The 17,443-nt window shown below is 33.7% G+C and overlaps 1 protein-coding gene across 1 annotated transcript; it reads right to left on the reverse strand.

Moving 5' to 3' along the window:
- Positions 1-395: 395 nt before the first annotated feature.
- On the reverse strand, positions 396-17,108 carry LOC148306917 (pyruvate dehydrogenase phosphatase regulatory subunit, mitochondrial). The gene is made up of 15 exons (XM_088264210.1): positions 16,668-17,108; positions 14,579-14,791; positions 12,890-13,053; positions 8,951-9,187; positions 8,502-8,612; positions 8,202-8,371; positions 7,620-7,812; positions 6,931-7,083; positions 6,543-6,700; positions 6,314-6,462; positions 5,161-5,458; positions 3,761-3,940; positions 2,728-2,925; positions 1,377-1,483; positions 396-879 (listed from the first exon to the last, which is right to left on the reverse strand). The coding sequence occupies exons 1-15, from the start codon at positions 16,919-16,921 to the stop codon at positions 762-764; spliced, it is 2,703 nt and encodes a 900-aa protein (XP_088120336.1). The 5' UTR covers positions 16,922-17,108; the 3' UTR covers positions 396-761.
- Between the last annotated feature and the right edge of the window lie 335 nt (positions 17,109-17,443).

Here is a 17,443-nt window from a genome sequence, read left to right on the forward strand (position 1 = left end):
AGATACTGAATTATAAATTCAGTATTTCCAGTAATCAACAATGATACTGGTAGTACGTTGTTTGGAAATCACCAGAAAAGTAATTCCACTATTAATTTCATATTTGGTTTGTCCATTTTTTTATTATTATTGATAGAATCTACGCCTGACTATACTAGTTTATTTTTTTTTTCTGTGACACATTTACGCTAAATTCTGAAGCGTCAGCAAAAACAAATGTCTTAAGACAGTGTTTTAGCTAAAAATAATTTATTATTTGTCTCAAATATTTTTTAATTATTTTTAAAAATCGTATTCAAACATTCGTAAAAAATACATAAAAATGAGTATTCTTTCGGCATGGAATGCATGGGTTTATGGCGTTTATGCTACAAATAAACAAGGTATGATACAAATGTTTTTCAAATGTATTTTATTTTATTTTAACATACATATACATATTATTATGTTTAAAATATTGACAATTATCACTTTTTTGAAAATTAGCTCAGCTTTTAGAAGCTGCAAAGTAATGTGTAATTTTTGCAGAGTTGTCTTGGGTTATTTTTCCTTTATGTGGGTCTTTCAAACTTATTTATATGGGTCTTTAGAGAAAATCTTTGAAATGATGAGAAAATTCTCATTCTCCCCTCAGTAATCTACCCACAGCCTTCTTATTCTCGTTCTTCTGACGGGTGTGTTCTAATCTGTAAATCCAACCTGGATAACTGAGGTTTAACTGCACCGTGTAAATGTTACTTGCACACAGTGATTCTCAAAAATTAATTTAGTATTGTATGATCATCAATTTTATCTCTAGTTGCTTTGTAAGCCTCTCTTTCTTGATCTGGATATTTTGTTGGTAGATTAGGGGAATGAAGATTTACTTTGGCATCGTATCTGGAAGAAAAGTGTGAATTTGATGTATTCTTAAGAGTGCAAAATCATAGACAATAATAGCAAAATCTACTACATATTTGAATTATTTTGGGGCATAAGAAAAAAATTAATGAACTTCAAATAACATTAAAATGGCGTAAAAAATAACTGGATTTTTTGTTCCATAAAGCATTTAAAATGCCAAAATTAAAAACCTAAATACTGACCAGTATGTACAGTATTATAATAGATGGATTAAAGATTGTTTGTTCACCATCTAAGGATCATAAAGAACACCAGAATAAGAGAAATATGCGAGATTGAAGGCGTCGTTCGGTGGGGAAGGCAACAAAGAAGACAATGGTATGTGCATGTGAGGAGAATGGAACCATCCAGACTCCACTGCACTGTGGGAATCTACTGCAGGAGGCTAATCCCTCTTTAAAACAGGCCACAAGGCCACCAAGAAAAAGAAGATCAACTAATAAGATATATTTTCGATATTAATATTGACATACCTTATTCCTCCTATATCAACTTCATAATCGCCAGACAATATATAATCATTTTTCACAGGTTGGGCTACTCCATCAGAATTAAAGTTTTGTATGAAGCCGAGGCAAACCTAAAATTAATCAATTAGAATACAATGAATCAATCAGAATACTATTTAAGAAATACCACCAGTCAAATGTAATTATGTAAAACACTAGAATAAATTGAATTATTATATGTTACTAGTGTTTCTACCTAATAGTAAATGAAATTATATTACAGAAATAGTCTAACAATAAGTTGATCTGGAATTCAGGACAATATAAGTCGTGCAAATATTTCTGTAAGAGGTTTTGACTCTCAAAATAGTTTTTTTTCTTCAAGTTTTCAAATTTTCATTTTAAGTTTTTATAGTCTCAAAGTAGAGGTGCGGTTTATTTGAAAGGTTATCAGGCAAAAGTGTGTGTGTTTTTTTTAAATAACTATGATTTCTGAAAAAAATATGTCAGAATATTAACGATCCTTAACGAGGAGTAAATAGAAAAACATTCGACTGATCGAAGAAATTTTCGCATGGATAGGGTGTTCCATCTTTGACTCTTTACAGCAGTGATCCGCAAAGCATGTGCCGCGACACACTGGTGTACCATGGTGAACAGTTGGTATGTTGCGGAAAAAAATCTAGTTTTGTGAAGATAACACACCTACAAATAACTGAATTTGTGCGAATCGGGTTTTCGACTCTGATTACTATTAAATTAAAAAAAAAAGAGATTACCCGAGGACGATTAACGAAGAGATGAGAGCAGCATTATCAACAATTTTCACACATTTCTTTTAAACATAATATGTTTTCGCATTATATTAATCTTAATAATAAATCAATAGTAAAAAAACATTGCTTTTCTTTAGTGTACCTCTAAAATTTCTTGATTTGGTAGGTGTACCTTGAACACAAAAAGTTTGCAAACATTGCTTTAGAGCAGAGGTTCCCAAACTCTTTTATCTCGTAGACCCCTTGCCTTACCTGATATTGATTTTTATCAAATTCATTAACTTCAAATATATTTTTGACAGCCGGTATATGTAGTGTTATTCACTTTGAACCACACATGTTAGGTTTTATACATTTATATTTTAAATTCAAATTAAAACATAGACCCCTTGCAAGTTGTCATAGACCCCTGGGGGTCGATATAGACTACTTTGGGAATCACTGCTTTAGAGGACCAATATACATGCAAATATTATTTATATATTTTTTTTACAATACTTTATACAATACTGTAATATATTATACAATATGCTTGTGTTTAATTATCCAAAACGTAATTATTATGGTTTAAATTACATAGTATGATTTCATTTCAGTACCTGCTTTTGAAATGTAAACCCGTAACTGGTAGTTGTAGTTTGGCCACAATATTCTCCATTCCTGTAAATAGGCTCTCCTCCCCAACTCCACGGGTCAGTTTCATGATTGTGATCATTCAGAAGTAATTGCACATATTGTCTCTTTATCCCTTCATCTCGTTGTTTCATCAAGGCTTCTTTACCAATGAAATCTTTTTTCTAAAAATGTTTCAATCAATATTTACCTATAAGTTTTGTATTGACAATTCTTGGTGGAACTGCATTTTACATAATAAAATAACAACTGTATAATTTTCTCCATATTTATTTTATTTTGGTTTTGTCATTACTCACCAGTCTACTGATGTCGGTAAAGACGAAACCCGGTAACTGGTCAATATAATAAATGTGGAAAAAACTAAAAAGTAGTTTTTACTTACAATATTTATCGTATTTATATCTTACAATCAGTGGTGTGCACAGATAATTAATTAGGGTAGGCAGTAGAGGTATGTAGTAAAGTAATTTAGGTACTACTTAGTATGATAGGGTAGGTACTGGTTGCGTTTTTATATGTCACGCGGGTAAGTTAGGACTTTTGCTTTTCTGTCTATATGGAATGCACGCCCCTGCTTACAATATACTATACAACTAAAAATACACCAACAATAGCTCTCCCTTACTTAAGTCAACAAAGTTGATGATCAAAATTAATAAGGTAGACAACGGTAATCGCTGATTTTAAGACAGTCCTGAGCTACATCTACCTGGCCCCATTATTACCAAAACCGGAGGTTGAGAAGAGCAGATTCAAAGGCAATGCGATCTGTGGCTGAAAACCTTGACTCTGATCTTTCCAATATTTCCGTGTGGAGCTAAAAGGTAGATGCAAGTAAGGAAGTAAGGCTAAAGACACATGGAAAAATAGATGCGCGAAAGACAACTTAAAATGGTACTTGGTTAGGATACAAAAAATCTGTGAAGAGATTAACAGTACACAACTAATAGTAAGATTATACAAGTAAGCTAATTAAAATAACACTTCTTTACTCACATTAAACTTGACTCTCCACGCTCGTCCACATTCTAACGGTGTTGTCATAGTATCTAAATCCTGTCCCCAAAACGCGTAAAACTTTTCTACTCGTAAGGATCTCATCGCATAATAGCCAACATGTGCGAGTTCATACTTCTCACCGATTTCCATCAACCGGGAGTAAACATGGAGTGCAAACTAAAACCAAATTACACGGTCACATAATGAAATATACTGTTTTTTTAATATATAAATCAGTCATTTATTTTTTTAAAACTTTACCAGGATATAAATAATTGAGGTTGTTGCATTTTTTAATTTAACCGTTAAATGCACCGGTCCCATACATGACCGGTGATTGTGATGCATTTCGCTATTGGATTACACTGATTTATGACAATAGTATTCAAAATATGAATATTAGCTTACATAAATGATGTCTTTGAGATACCGATCCATCATTTTATTAGATTTATATTATCCACTGACACTTCGTGATGGAATTGCATTTTTAATTTATTATTAGATTAAAACCAATATTTTTAGCTTTTCCACTTTTTTATTTGACCAGCGACCGGGTTTCGTCGTTACCGACATCATCAGACTGGTGATGGTGACCAGTCTGATGATGTCGGTAACGACGAAACCCGGTCGCTGGTCAAATAAAAAAGTGGAAAAGCTAAAAATATTGGTTTTAACCATCATTTTATTTTTAGTTCCGATAAATAATTTAGTCAAGATGTGTCATACATATTAGTGTTTATACTTGCATTAAAAGATTGACTCTTGGGAGGCGTGTTGTGTTTTATTAGGCGGACCTTAATTAAACAAAGCTGCTTTATTAAGGTCCTGCTTTATTACAGTAAATAATAAACACTCTTTTATTTTGAAAATGTTTTTTATTTTACCTAAATAATAATAATAATAAAACCCTTATCCGCACCCCAATGGTGCATAGGGCACTGCTTCATATGAACACAGTGTTATCTTGATCGTTTACACACGAAGGAAAGGTGATCAGCCCTCCGCTTCAGGTACCAGTCCAGGGTAATATTGAATAAATATTACAGTGAAAAAATCACATATATTTATTTGACCCCCCTGGGAATCGAACCCGGGACCTCCAGAACGGTAGCCGAGCGTGCTGACCATTACACTACAGAGGCGGACAAACTTACTTAAATAGGATGATTAATTTTAGAAATATAATTATTTTTATAACAACTACTCGTAGGTACCAAGTTGCGCAAATATTTCAAAAAATGCTTGGGTAGGGCGCTACCCTTATTGCATGCGGCGCATGAGGGTCTAATGGTTTATTTGCAGAAAAGTATAAGTTAACAACATGAATATCTAATTAAATTACTAAGAGCACAGATGCTGGGTTAATACTTTCCCAGGACTTGAAGTTGACATACCTCATTAGGAATATAAAGGACATATCCTAACTCTCCAGTATGCGTGAGATTCAATGCTCTTATCCCATTGGCTAGGCCAACGTCGAGTTCTTTAAACGTGAAGAATGGAAAATTTGTAGGACTCAGGTCGGTGTCAGTTAGTTCAGAGAGAAGCACCCTGGTGAAAGGACCCATTAGACAAATAGCGGTGTACATCGATGTCACGTCAGTCATGGTAACAGCTCCATTTGACGGCAGTCTGTGGCTTATCCACACCTTGCAACGAGTTTGTTGTATCGTGGGAGCAATCATCATGTAACTGAAAAATAAATATTCATATAGATAACGGAAGTCAAATGGGAAAAGAAAATAATTTTATCTCTCTTACTTGAGGGAAAATAGCAACTGAAAGTGACTTTGATCAATTGGACACCTCTACAGGTGTCTACAGGCGCCAAGATCACATGGTTAAATGATCATCTACACTTGATAAGCCAAGCCACCTCGACCCCCTTATTGTAACTATGGAACTTGGAACAGCCTACACTCTGGAAATTGCTAGAAGCCTATCTTACTATTTAGAATAAGCTCCACTAGTTTTCGAAGCTAGTGGAGCTTATTCTAAATAGTAACTAACTAAATAACCATTACACCGTTTCTCCGCGGGGGTAGGCAGAGGCTGTTTCAGGGCATACAACTCTTGCTGCCCAGGACTTCTGACAATTAGCTGGTGGATTAGGGTAAGTAGGTATAATAATGCATTTACATATACCTACTGAGAAAGTTCTCCCCTGAAAATATTTCAGACCACGCTAACAACTAAATAATTATTTTAAGACAGAAAATAGGCAATAGGTTACAAAATTGTACATTTAAAAAATATTTTTGGTAAAACTAAAATTTAGTGACCATACATCCATCCATATAAATTAAGGGACTATGTATACATTGTTTTTCACTCAAAAATAATAAATGAATTTTTTCTATTACTTTCATTATAAAGAAGTTTGTTTTCAAAAGGTTTTTACAACTAAATATGCAATAGCATCATTTAATCCGTCTGAGATTTGCACTCTAAAGTTATTTTTCCCCATTTTCAATTATAGTTTTGATTGGAATTAAACCTCGTATACATATATTCCATAAAAAAATTAAACATTCAGAGAAAACTTACTGATTTTCAGAGAGTCTAGCTAAAGAGCAGTCATTTTCATATCCTCCATGAATATTTTGCATTCCTGTGTGAATAATGCTTCCAACAGGTACATCTACATTATTCGAACAGATATACTGCAATGTGTCCACAACTTCGGTTCCCTTAGACTGTAATAAAGGAGCAAAATTAGTATTGGTGATCACATACAAATATAATAGCAACTTAAATAGATAAAGTAAATACGTACCCAAAGATCAATCTTAGTAAAGGATGAATAGTCACACAGTCCGACTCTCTCTCTGCAAGCTGCATATTCTCTGGCGACTATGTTGAACCATGGCGGTTTTCCAAAGGTATTAGTTTCCGCAATTTTAAATGGTCTTAAGCCGTTGCCTTTTCTTTCTTCTAAATAAGGGGGAAGAAAAATAATAAAAAGCATACTTGTAGTCTCGTTCCTGATCTGCACACGGATGGTGCATAGGAGCTGCATTAACCTCATCAATAATTATGGAATCTAGATTCTTAGAATATTTTTGATAGAATATAGAACATAAGGTGAAGGATATTTCACTATATTGGAAAGTAAACTACAGCTGTGCGCTGTGTTGTGGACTCGGAGTAAGAAAAACACATACCATTTGTAATTTCAAAATATGCTGGTCTTTCATATCCCATAACTTGTCCAAATACAGCTCCTGCTTCCTTGAGCACCGGATATATCGGTGACATTCTTAAATTCCTGCCGGTTTCGTATTCATGGAAAGGATATGGGATTCTATAATGAACACCTAAAACAGTTAATAATAATGTATATTGCACATAATCAAAAATTTTTTTAAATTAGTTTCTGCATGTACTATTTTGATAATGATTAGTTAATGTATCATATCTGTTATATCTAGAAAGAAATTACGATTTCACAAAGTAATTAACAAAAATTATGCCTAAGAAGAAGGTACTATGTAAAATAATTTAAACAATATATGAGAATGGACATGGTCGATCAGGTGGAACCATGAGTTAGAACCTAATGTGGTGAACTAGATATCTATCACTTTCAAAACCAAGAGACCACAGTGGGGTTGGCATGGCAATGCCTGCTTTAAGGTTTTCATGGATGGCGTTGTGTCAGATGTTTCTAGGTTCCAGACAACGGGGGAGACATAAAAGGCTAAGGGTTATAATATCCAAAAACCCGAAACCAAAATAGGCATTCTTGATGATAGTCTATGTGAGCAAACGGCAAAGGAAGAGGTTGCTACTAGAGAAGACGTTAACTCTCAATTAACCTGAGAAGAAGAATAAATAAATTTAAAAAACTTACCAGGAACTTCACGTACTCTGTCTCGTAAGAACTTTCTGTTGTTGTGTAAACCAAGAAATCTTGATATATCTAGTTCATACACGTCAAAGCAGGTGTATCCATCTACGATGATATCAGCGGTTGCTAATCCCACTCCTCCCGCTGCCGACACACCGACAGTCTTCATTCCAGCAGCCACCAAGTAGTTTGCTATCTATGGAAATAGTTATTAGACATTTTATCCCATTTATTGTAACTGCAGACAGTTGGTAGGATATTGAATTGTTAAGTAATATATCTAAATGTTCAATTTCAATCCAATACACCTTGTTTAATTCTGGATATATAACCCAACAATTCTATCCCATGGTGAAATTACTTTGTTCTATTCAGTAATCTAATCATAACCTTTACGGTTTTATTCTTCACTTGAAGTATGTACTAAGTAACTGTACAGTCAAGAGAAAGGTGAAGGAGTTCCAAAATGTTACCAAGAACGACGCTTATCTCACAACCTGCCTGTGGAAGAGATTACCTTCCCTATCATAAAGACCAGGTATTGAAGAACAGGATGAAGACTCGATATGTCGGGTGTTATAATACCTCTGGAGCTTCACCAAGAATCCATTTGCAGTCAGGTGAGAATGCTTCCGGACAGTTACACAACTCTTCTAGTGTGGCTCCTTTCAGAGATGGGACACGTGTAAGTAGTTGCTCCAAGAGAACATGAAAATGGTCCCAGTCTTCTGGTAGGCGTCGGTCCTTTATAGTTACTGAAAAAACAACACCATTTAAGATTATAAAAGTATGTAGATCCAAAGTTTAAACTAAAATAACATTACAAAAATTTACAAAGATATGCCAAAAAGTTAATGTTCAGAGGTGTTAATAAAAAGTAATTACGGTTCCTTTCATCATGTTCATATATAGGTTTAGCATTAGGTTCAAACCCTCCGGCCAGAATCCTACCATTATTTTCTCTAAAATAGATATGCCCATCTGGATCTCTTATCACTGAAAACAGAAATAATGGATAAATTTCATTATAAAATAAAGTGAGGTAGAGAAAAAACAACCATTTAAAAAAACCTATATAATTATAGAACACTTTTTTAATGTTAATACTGTGCCAGCAGATCATGAGAATTCTCAGGAGAATCGTTATACATAATAATATAGTCTGGACTGAGACCACAAGTTATAACAAAACTATTCCAAATAAATATTTTGTTATCATGTTTTCACAAATAAAGGAAGAAGGGTAAAATGAATTCTATTAGTGTGATTGGAATGATAGTATTCCAGTAACTAAATTACTATCAATTGAAGGAATATCAAAGAAGTTAGGTTACCTGGGGTCATGGGATCAAGTCCCTCAATGGGTTTAGTGTGAAGATAATAATGCTCGGTAGCATGGAGGGGGACTTTGACAACTGGATGAGAAAGTTTCCCGACATCTCGTGCCCAGAATCCACCACAGTTGACGAAGTAGTCACATTCGAAATCACCCAGAGAAGTTTCCACCAAGTTGACCTTTCCCTTTTTGCATTTGATACCTTGCACGGTGCAGTTTTCCATAATATTCAATCCTTGAATAAAATAAAATACCTTAAGTTTGATACAGTGCTTACTGTAATATGAAATTTCAATGATTTTATGTTAGTTTTACCCCTCTAGGAATTTGTACTCATTAGCATTGACTAACTCACTCAAGCAATAACAAGTGCCCTAGCCATTGCTGCTAATCTCCTTTTCCCACCCGCTATTCCTCCACCACTCTTTTTCACATAAAACAGTAATGCACCTACTGCGCCTCAACTCGTGTCATACGTATCCCATATTCTGCACCAACAATTTGCAGCACAAGACTGATCACATTTGCTTCATAAAATTGGATGTGAATGGGGGTCAGTAGAAGAATACATATTTTTTAATATGACATCAAACTAAACCATTTTTTTTACACACTTGATATTGCATCAGGTATTCACCAACATAAGGGAAAGTGGAGGGCCAAAGGGAGAGGGAGGTAGAATTTTTAAGTAAGTTGAATTCGATATACTAGGTAGAGATGAGCGATATTTTGATACCGGTGACTTTTACTAGTGACCCGATTCTCCACGAAGCAGCGACCTGAGTGCCGTTTAAAAATTCCCCGCGACTTTGCGATTTTTGTTGTCGCCCGGAGGATATTGTAGCGGCGCGTTGCATGCCTATTCTTGACATTCTTGTTCCGAGTCAGAACGAGAGCAGGCATGCAATGCGTTCAATGTTATTTTAAAAAAAAAGAAGATTGATTGTGTGTTGAAGATTTGTGAGTTTTTTAATTACTTTTTGTTTTGTGTTAGATCGGTGTGTTTTATGTTTGGAGTGCTTTTGTTAGTGGATTTTTTAAAATGAAATTTTATTTTATTTTCCCTACTTTTAGGACTATAAGATATTAAATACATTTTTAAAATGCTCTTGTATGTTGTATTTAACCCGATGGTTGCCAGAGACGAGATATCTCGGCAAATGGCGGAGTGCCCGTATGGCCAGAGACGAGATATCTCGTCAGTACTTTTGATGACGTATTACTCCGCAGTTTTAACTCATATTGACAATCTGTCAAAAACGGAACATACATTGCCATCAGTTGAAGTTGTCACAAAATATTTTATAAAGTTTTTAAATACTTTTAAGTGATTTATCGGTATCACTTTCAGCTGACAGTTGACAGATGTCATTAGGGCTACCACTCAAACCACTTGAAATATTGATTATTTTAATCGATTGTTTTGAACGCCAGGGGTTTTTATTTTGCTCAATTTTTTTTGTGTTTTTCTTATTATTTTAAAATATTCCATTGATAAATAATAGTTGTGTGTTAATATTAAATTTAATAAAAACTTGCGTGTGCGACTTAGTGTGACAACCCTGAAAATTTGAAACTGGTTTAACTTCAAGAATAAAACTCTAACAATCGATGCGGGATATAATATTTGGTAAGTAAATTATAATTCAATAAAAACAACAAAAAAAAAATCTTTAGACAACTTTTTTTTTTCAAAAAAATACTTGGCCTGTTGAGCACTGCCGCGTAATTTATTTGCGGCTATGAAAAGGTTAAAAAAAAGCATAATAATAACTTTTCGTGTTTACTTTTATATATCTGTAATAAAATATAAGGATACCTAGTTAAATCCTCTGTAATACGGTTATAAGGCTAAGGACAATCATAAAATATTCATTATAGCTAAATCTATCTATTGTAAAATATAATAGCACATTATAACTAAAAGAGATCGTTAAATAATGTGATATAAAGACACACGTGGGAACAGACGAAGTGAAACAGCGACCCAGGCGCTGTTAAACGAAGTAGTGACTTACAAGTCACTGTCGCCAGTATACTGGTAACTTGGAAAGTTGCTGTTAAGCTCATCTCTAATACTAGCTTTTATTCACTTACTTATTACCATTACCTTTTACTGTAGAATTTTATGGATAACCTTGAAAATTAGTTTACCAGGAATTTATTTTTCTATCCGTCCCAGTAAATATAAAGTCTGTTATGTTTTTAAAGTTATATGTTTTCACTAAAAAGTATTGAATACTTTTCGCTCTTTGTATTGTCTGAATGATGGAAATACAGTGAAACCTCTATCTATCGTTATTAAAGGGACCTATTAAAATAAACTATGAATGCGGGAAAACAATGAATACAGGATTAAGAGGTCAATACGCAAGTAGATATGACCAACTAAAGATACCGTCTTCCCAATCTGTATAACCATTCATAGGCTAAAATTCTAAGAAGAATACAGGTTTCAGATGCAAATGTATTTATTTAAAAAAAATACAAACCTGAATAGAATTAAAAAAAGAAACGTAAAGTTTATTGATCAAAATTTGTATTTTCACTGTTTTATTTTCGTAAGTCAATAGTATTTTTTCGGCTTTGCAAATAGTATTTTTTCAGCATCGGTTATTGAATGTGCGTTGTAGAAAGTTTTCTTTCAAAGAGTGTGCATGCATCTACAGGTACTGCAGTGGCTCCTTTTCATCAATATCGACCTTTCCTGCTATCGGTTGCAAGCTTTCGATAGTTTCTATCCCATATGTTGCCGTTGAATGTAAGAAAATTGAAAATAATGTAGAAAAAAACAGACAAAATGTATCAAGTATGCAGCTTAATTCGAACGATAAATGCGGTAAATGGTGATAGAGAAACGATCAATGCGGTTTAGTTTAGTATGAAATGAATTCGGGATAGAAGAAATAAACGACACATCCGGGTAAACGATTATTCGAGGAACGATAGATAGAGGTTTCACTGTATTATAATCTGGATTTAATACAAAGGTAATCATAGAATGCGTGTAACATAAAAAGTTGATGTGGGTGATAAATGCCATACTAAATTGTTACTAAGTGACTGAATGTAAGAAGGTTAGAAACTTACCAGTAGCATCATCGGGAAATTGAAGGGAATTAAATAGGATTTTGATGGCATATATGCAGAGAGCTCTGAAAAGGTGGACATTGGGAGGAAATAAGTGAATATTTTTTAAATTGGTAATGGGTTTTAGTTTAATGCTTGCTAACATAAACATGTCATGAATCCGTAAGAAGTACCCGCAAATAATAATAAAAAAAACTTTCATCAGTCACATATCGCTCACTCCTTTCAAGAACGTCATAAATCAAAAATTGTCAATTTTCAGTTGTGCATGTTTTCGGAATGCCCAAAAAATGTACTATATCCCAGCAAAAGAGGCATATTTTAAACTTAATATTTACCCGCTACAGGGTAGAAAGTGTTGTTTTTGCATTTTGAAGAAAAGGTATTGTTTAATTATTTTTTTAAATAAAGTAGTTATTTTTCAAATGGAGAAAAAACCTTCAGGTTTAACCTAAAAAGATCTGTTGCACATTAAAAAGTGCAAAAAGTGGTGTGATATTTATTTTTAATAAATTGTATTGTATTTTTAAACTTTAAAAACGTTCTCCTGAAAAATCAAGTATTTTGATTTATGACGTTCTTGAAAGGAGTGAGCGATATGGTAAAAGAACTGGAAAACTAGAAAGCATTTTAAATATGGTACTTTAAAAAAAACAGTATTCAACATAATACATGACCTGTGATTTTTTACATAAGAATTTGTTTACTGTCCAGTAATAACACTAATTGCAATATTTAAAAAATACATTTCAAAAATAATATCTGCTGTTACACGGTAAACAACCGTAAACCCAAAAGTTGAAACATTCAGGAGAAAAAAGCAATAGAAAATAATTTAGGTATTTACCTAGTTTCATTGCTTCATTTATCAGTGTTTTACAAATTAAAAGTGGATCGGCTACACCATCCCCGGGAACCCAGAGTCCACCCAGAAGATCATCAGTGTAAAGAAGTGGACACATTTCTTTACATCTCAGAGGAGTAACTAATTCGCATGGAATATTCCAAGCCCTGCAACAAGATACAATAAAAGAACATTTCTTCGCACTTGTACATAACTATGAGAACAAAGAACATGAAATAAATGTGGGACATTATCAAGGCAAAACTTCATTAGTGATATAGTAAAAATATGTACAAATTAATAACAATAACGCCACAATTATCAGCTCTGATAATAAACGCAAAAATGAAGTTTGAAATGACAGCAAAAAACAAAATAACACGGAATAATAACTCTAAAAAGTTATAGTAAGATATATCTAGTTTAACCCTTTCCACTCTGACCATTTTTTCTCATAACTAATCAGCTACTCTGATCAAAAAAATGCGACGTTTTTCTACCATTCAAATAAATATTTTGGTTCCTTAATTTTGGCAATTCGCATGACCATGTTAGTTAAGATTAAGTGTATTTATCTGAAATATTTTTTGGTAGAATATACTTGGGTGATAGAGAAATCAGTGATTAAAGTTATACCTGCGCCGGGCCAGACATTGTGGCCCACGGAGCTGCCTACTAGAATCATACGGGCCAGAATGTCTGGCCTACAGAGTGGTAAGAGTTAAGGAAGCAGCAGACATATTTCGGCATTTATTATCAGGGTTTACTTTGAAACACTTTCCTTCTCTCCTCTCATTTCTCATTCTAATAAAGAAAGCTATTTTACTATTAGTATTTATTTTGAAATGTATTAATTGTAAGAAATAGAATAACCATACTGACAACATTTATATTATTTTTACATTTGGCGTTTAATTTGAAGAACTCCATTTTAATTTATGTATTAAATATTAAATCAAACACTGATTTTTTGAGTCTATTAATTTGTATTTTATTCTTTAAAAAAAAACACAGAAATCAATTTTGTGACAATTGTCTAGTAAAGGCATTGTCACAAAATTTATTTTTAACAATAAAATACAACTTAGTAGACTCAAAAAATCAGTGTTTGATTTAACATTTAATACATACACATTTATATATTCATGCAAAAGTGTTATTAATGCAATGAACACTGTTCATCATCAAGTCGCAGATTTTAATAATATTATTTGTGAATAAAACACAAACTGTCTCCAGGCTTTTCAGTCGGCTGCCAGCTCCTTTACATCCTCCCAAGTCAGATCCGCGTCCCGAAGTTCTGACGAGAACTGCCGACGAATTGTCAGTAGTGGTCGTCCTGGGCGGCGCGAACCAGATGCCTTGTAAAAGAGGCAAGCTTGATTAAGGCTCTCAGGAGGCATGCCGAGTACATGGCCAAGCCAACTGAATCGCTTTTTCTTGACAACAGTCGTGACCAAGATTTACTGCGTCCTATGCCTTTCTCTTCATTCCTCACAAAGTCAAATCACCGCACGCCTAAAATTCTCCGCAGACACCTATTCTTAAAGCTTAGTACACGGCTGCTCTGGGCCCTTGTAAGGTGCCATGTTTCACAGCCGTATAAGAGAACAGGAGCAATGCAGGCATTGTGTAGGCGAATATAAAACTATAAAACTAGCGAAAAGAATTTAAAACAAGAGTTTTTCTTACACAGATTGTGCTTTCATTCTCCTGTAAACATTCATCCGGTCTCTCGATCTAGCCAAGAGAAGTGACCCACATTCTTTCCATCCTGTCGGAAGGCCTTGGGATTCTAGATCTTTCCAAAGCCGTATTGTGGTTTGGGCTAGTTTCACTTGTGACAATGATGGCTTGAAAGCTCCAACGAGGCCCGATGAATTCCATCCTGTTCCTCCTGCAATTCTAATTTAAAAAATAAATTATATAAAAAAATTGCATCGAGAAAATCAACACAGGAGCATTTATGAAGAACAAATAATCAAATTTTAAACCTAGATATCTTCCATGATTCTTTGTGTTGATTTTGAAAGAAAATAAATACATTTCATAATTTAAATTCTATAAAACTATTCATCGACGATATAATTATAGTATTTCTACATTATTTGAAATTTAATTCAAGTTGTGATCTTACTTAAGCATTTGTTAGTATTCAAGTCAACACAAAATTCATCTGATAAACTTCCAATATATAGTGGGTATACTGGAAAAAAACCTTAACTCAAAAATATGCAATTTTGACCTATATTATAAACGGAAAAATTAACTAAATAGATTGAAATATCATATTTATATGGTTTTACAAGCAAATTAAACTTTAAGTTTAATAGCAGGTATTTTATTCAGGCTACAAGATATAAATAACAGGGATTATTCAAACAGGGATTTTAGAGTTCATGTTTTTCCCAGTATACCCACGATATTATCAAATTTGATAAAATAAAATATTAAAATTTTCACATAAAATTATTAATGAATTTATTCTTATCCTTATTTTAGATATTTTCTTTGATTGTTTTCCGCCTATTTATTCAGTTTACAATTATTACAATTAGCTCCATATCATAAGATAAATTGTACTTTATCGTACAACCACACATTGGGAATTCATATGTGGGATTTTTTTAAGTAAAAAACGAAATGATGAGGAATAAAATACAAACAAAAAATTATAAATAAGTAATACAAATTTATCCGTTTCTGATTTTTTGAGCTTTTGTAATTGGAATTATAACCAGAAACTATCCTGTAAATAAAGAGCGCAATGGTAGGCTGGCAGGCCTAACAGAACAGAAGATCCTGGATGCAGTTAATGGACGCAGATATGGAGAGAATTATGTATATTTTTTTATAAAGAGAAATATTTGTGTTTTTATTATTAACAAAAATAAAATATTTTACTTAGTAAATACCACTATTTCTTAAAATCTACTGTGACACGTGTTTTTGTGCATTCCGCATCATTTTCAAACACCGTATTTGAAGCTAATTCTAAATTTTAGAGTTGGGTCCTTGAGACGTTGAAGGTTGAAGAGGGGGTAGTAGCTGTTTCTTATTTTATTTATTGATTTAAGTTTTATTTTTATTTCTTTTTTAAGGAATAGTGGTATTTACTAAGTAAAACATTAATTAAAAATGGATAGATTTTATCACAAAGTGACTGCCGAATCAATTAATGAAAAAATAATATACTTTAATTTCATACTATTTCTGTGAGCCTAAGCGCCTCATTAGTAGAAATAGGTATCAAATTGTGGTAGAGCGGGTTCGAACTGAGAAACTCTTTCTTAAGAGTCCGCGATACAACCCGACACCGAATAATAATAGCTCCCAACTCGCCCCCGAGTATATTGTCTTCATCATGTGGGGCTATCTATGAGTGCGTGTGGCTGAACATGCCAATCTTGGACACACTCGTCACTCCTGTTGTGCCGGTAGCCGCACGCAGAGACCTCGTGAACACCGTTCACGGAGCTTCTTCATCCATCTCTGTCTCTAGCCTGCGATTCCCAGTCACCATCAATCCCTCCCAACCTTAACGATACTAGATAATTTTTGGATACCTATTGCATCTCTAATAACCGTCCACAATTTTTAAAGTCTTTATTTAACATAACACGGTGTTATATCACCTCATTCATTTCAGACATCAATTCCCATGGAGCCGATAGAACATATTCCTATAGATGTCAGGTTTATGAGACCTTGTTAACGCATGGAGAGAATATGGATTAACATTTACGCGGACGTGTCAATCCTTAGAATGTTCGTTGCTTACATGTCTCTCTCTATCAGAAGGGTTTTATCTCCCCAGCCTCTCTTGGCGAGTTGGTAGGCGACAGCAGCTCCCATCAGTCCGCCCCCGCAAATAACGACATTCTTCGGTTTGGAATTGTCACCGGAGCCAGCTCGTCGGCTCAAATGATTCCTGTCTCTATTGCTATAATCACTCACAGCCCGTTCATTTATACTGTGAACAATTCTGCCGTGAAAAGCAAGTTTGAAATTTAATACTCTTCGGCACAACAGCATTTTGGCAGTAAAAGTATATCTTGATTAACTAACTTAATAATTACTATGGTAGCAAAATATTCATAGTACAAATATTACGCGCACGTAATAATAACATTAACGAGAAAATAAATATATCTACATCATTATAAATTATTTTGACAGCTGTCAAATATAAACATTGACAATTTTGTCATAGACAAAAAATAAGGTAGGTACTTGTTTGTTCACGGTACGACATACCTACACGGTTAGTCCAGGCAAATCAAACATTATTTTAGATCAATCCTCTTTTTTTCTTCGTCGATTTTTCGCAAAAGTTTTCCTTAAGATTTTAGAAGTGTCTCCTCAAAAGGCCGGCCCCACCCCACTATTCAAAATCCTAACCATATTTTTTTTCTCAAAAACGGTTACAGATTTAAAAATATTTGAAAAAAACTTAAAACATTATTGACTTCCTACGTTTTATTAATGTAATATGCTTCGGAAAACAACATTTTAGTAAATGGGCGACATTAGTAATTAGCATATATGTTTTCGGAA

This window comes from Brachycentrus maculatus, unplaced genomic scaffold, assembly GCF_059751285.1.
Source record: "Brachycentrus maculatus isolate JH-2025_06_01 unplaced genomic scaffold, ASM5975128v1 h1tg000221l, whole genome shotgun sequence".
Lineage (NCBI taxonomy): Eukaryota > Metazoa > Arthropoda > Insecta > Trichoptera > Brachycentridae > Brachycentrus > Brachycentrus maculatus.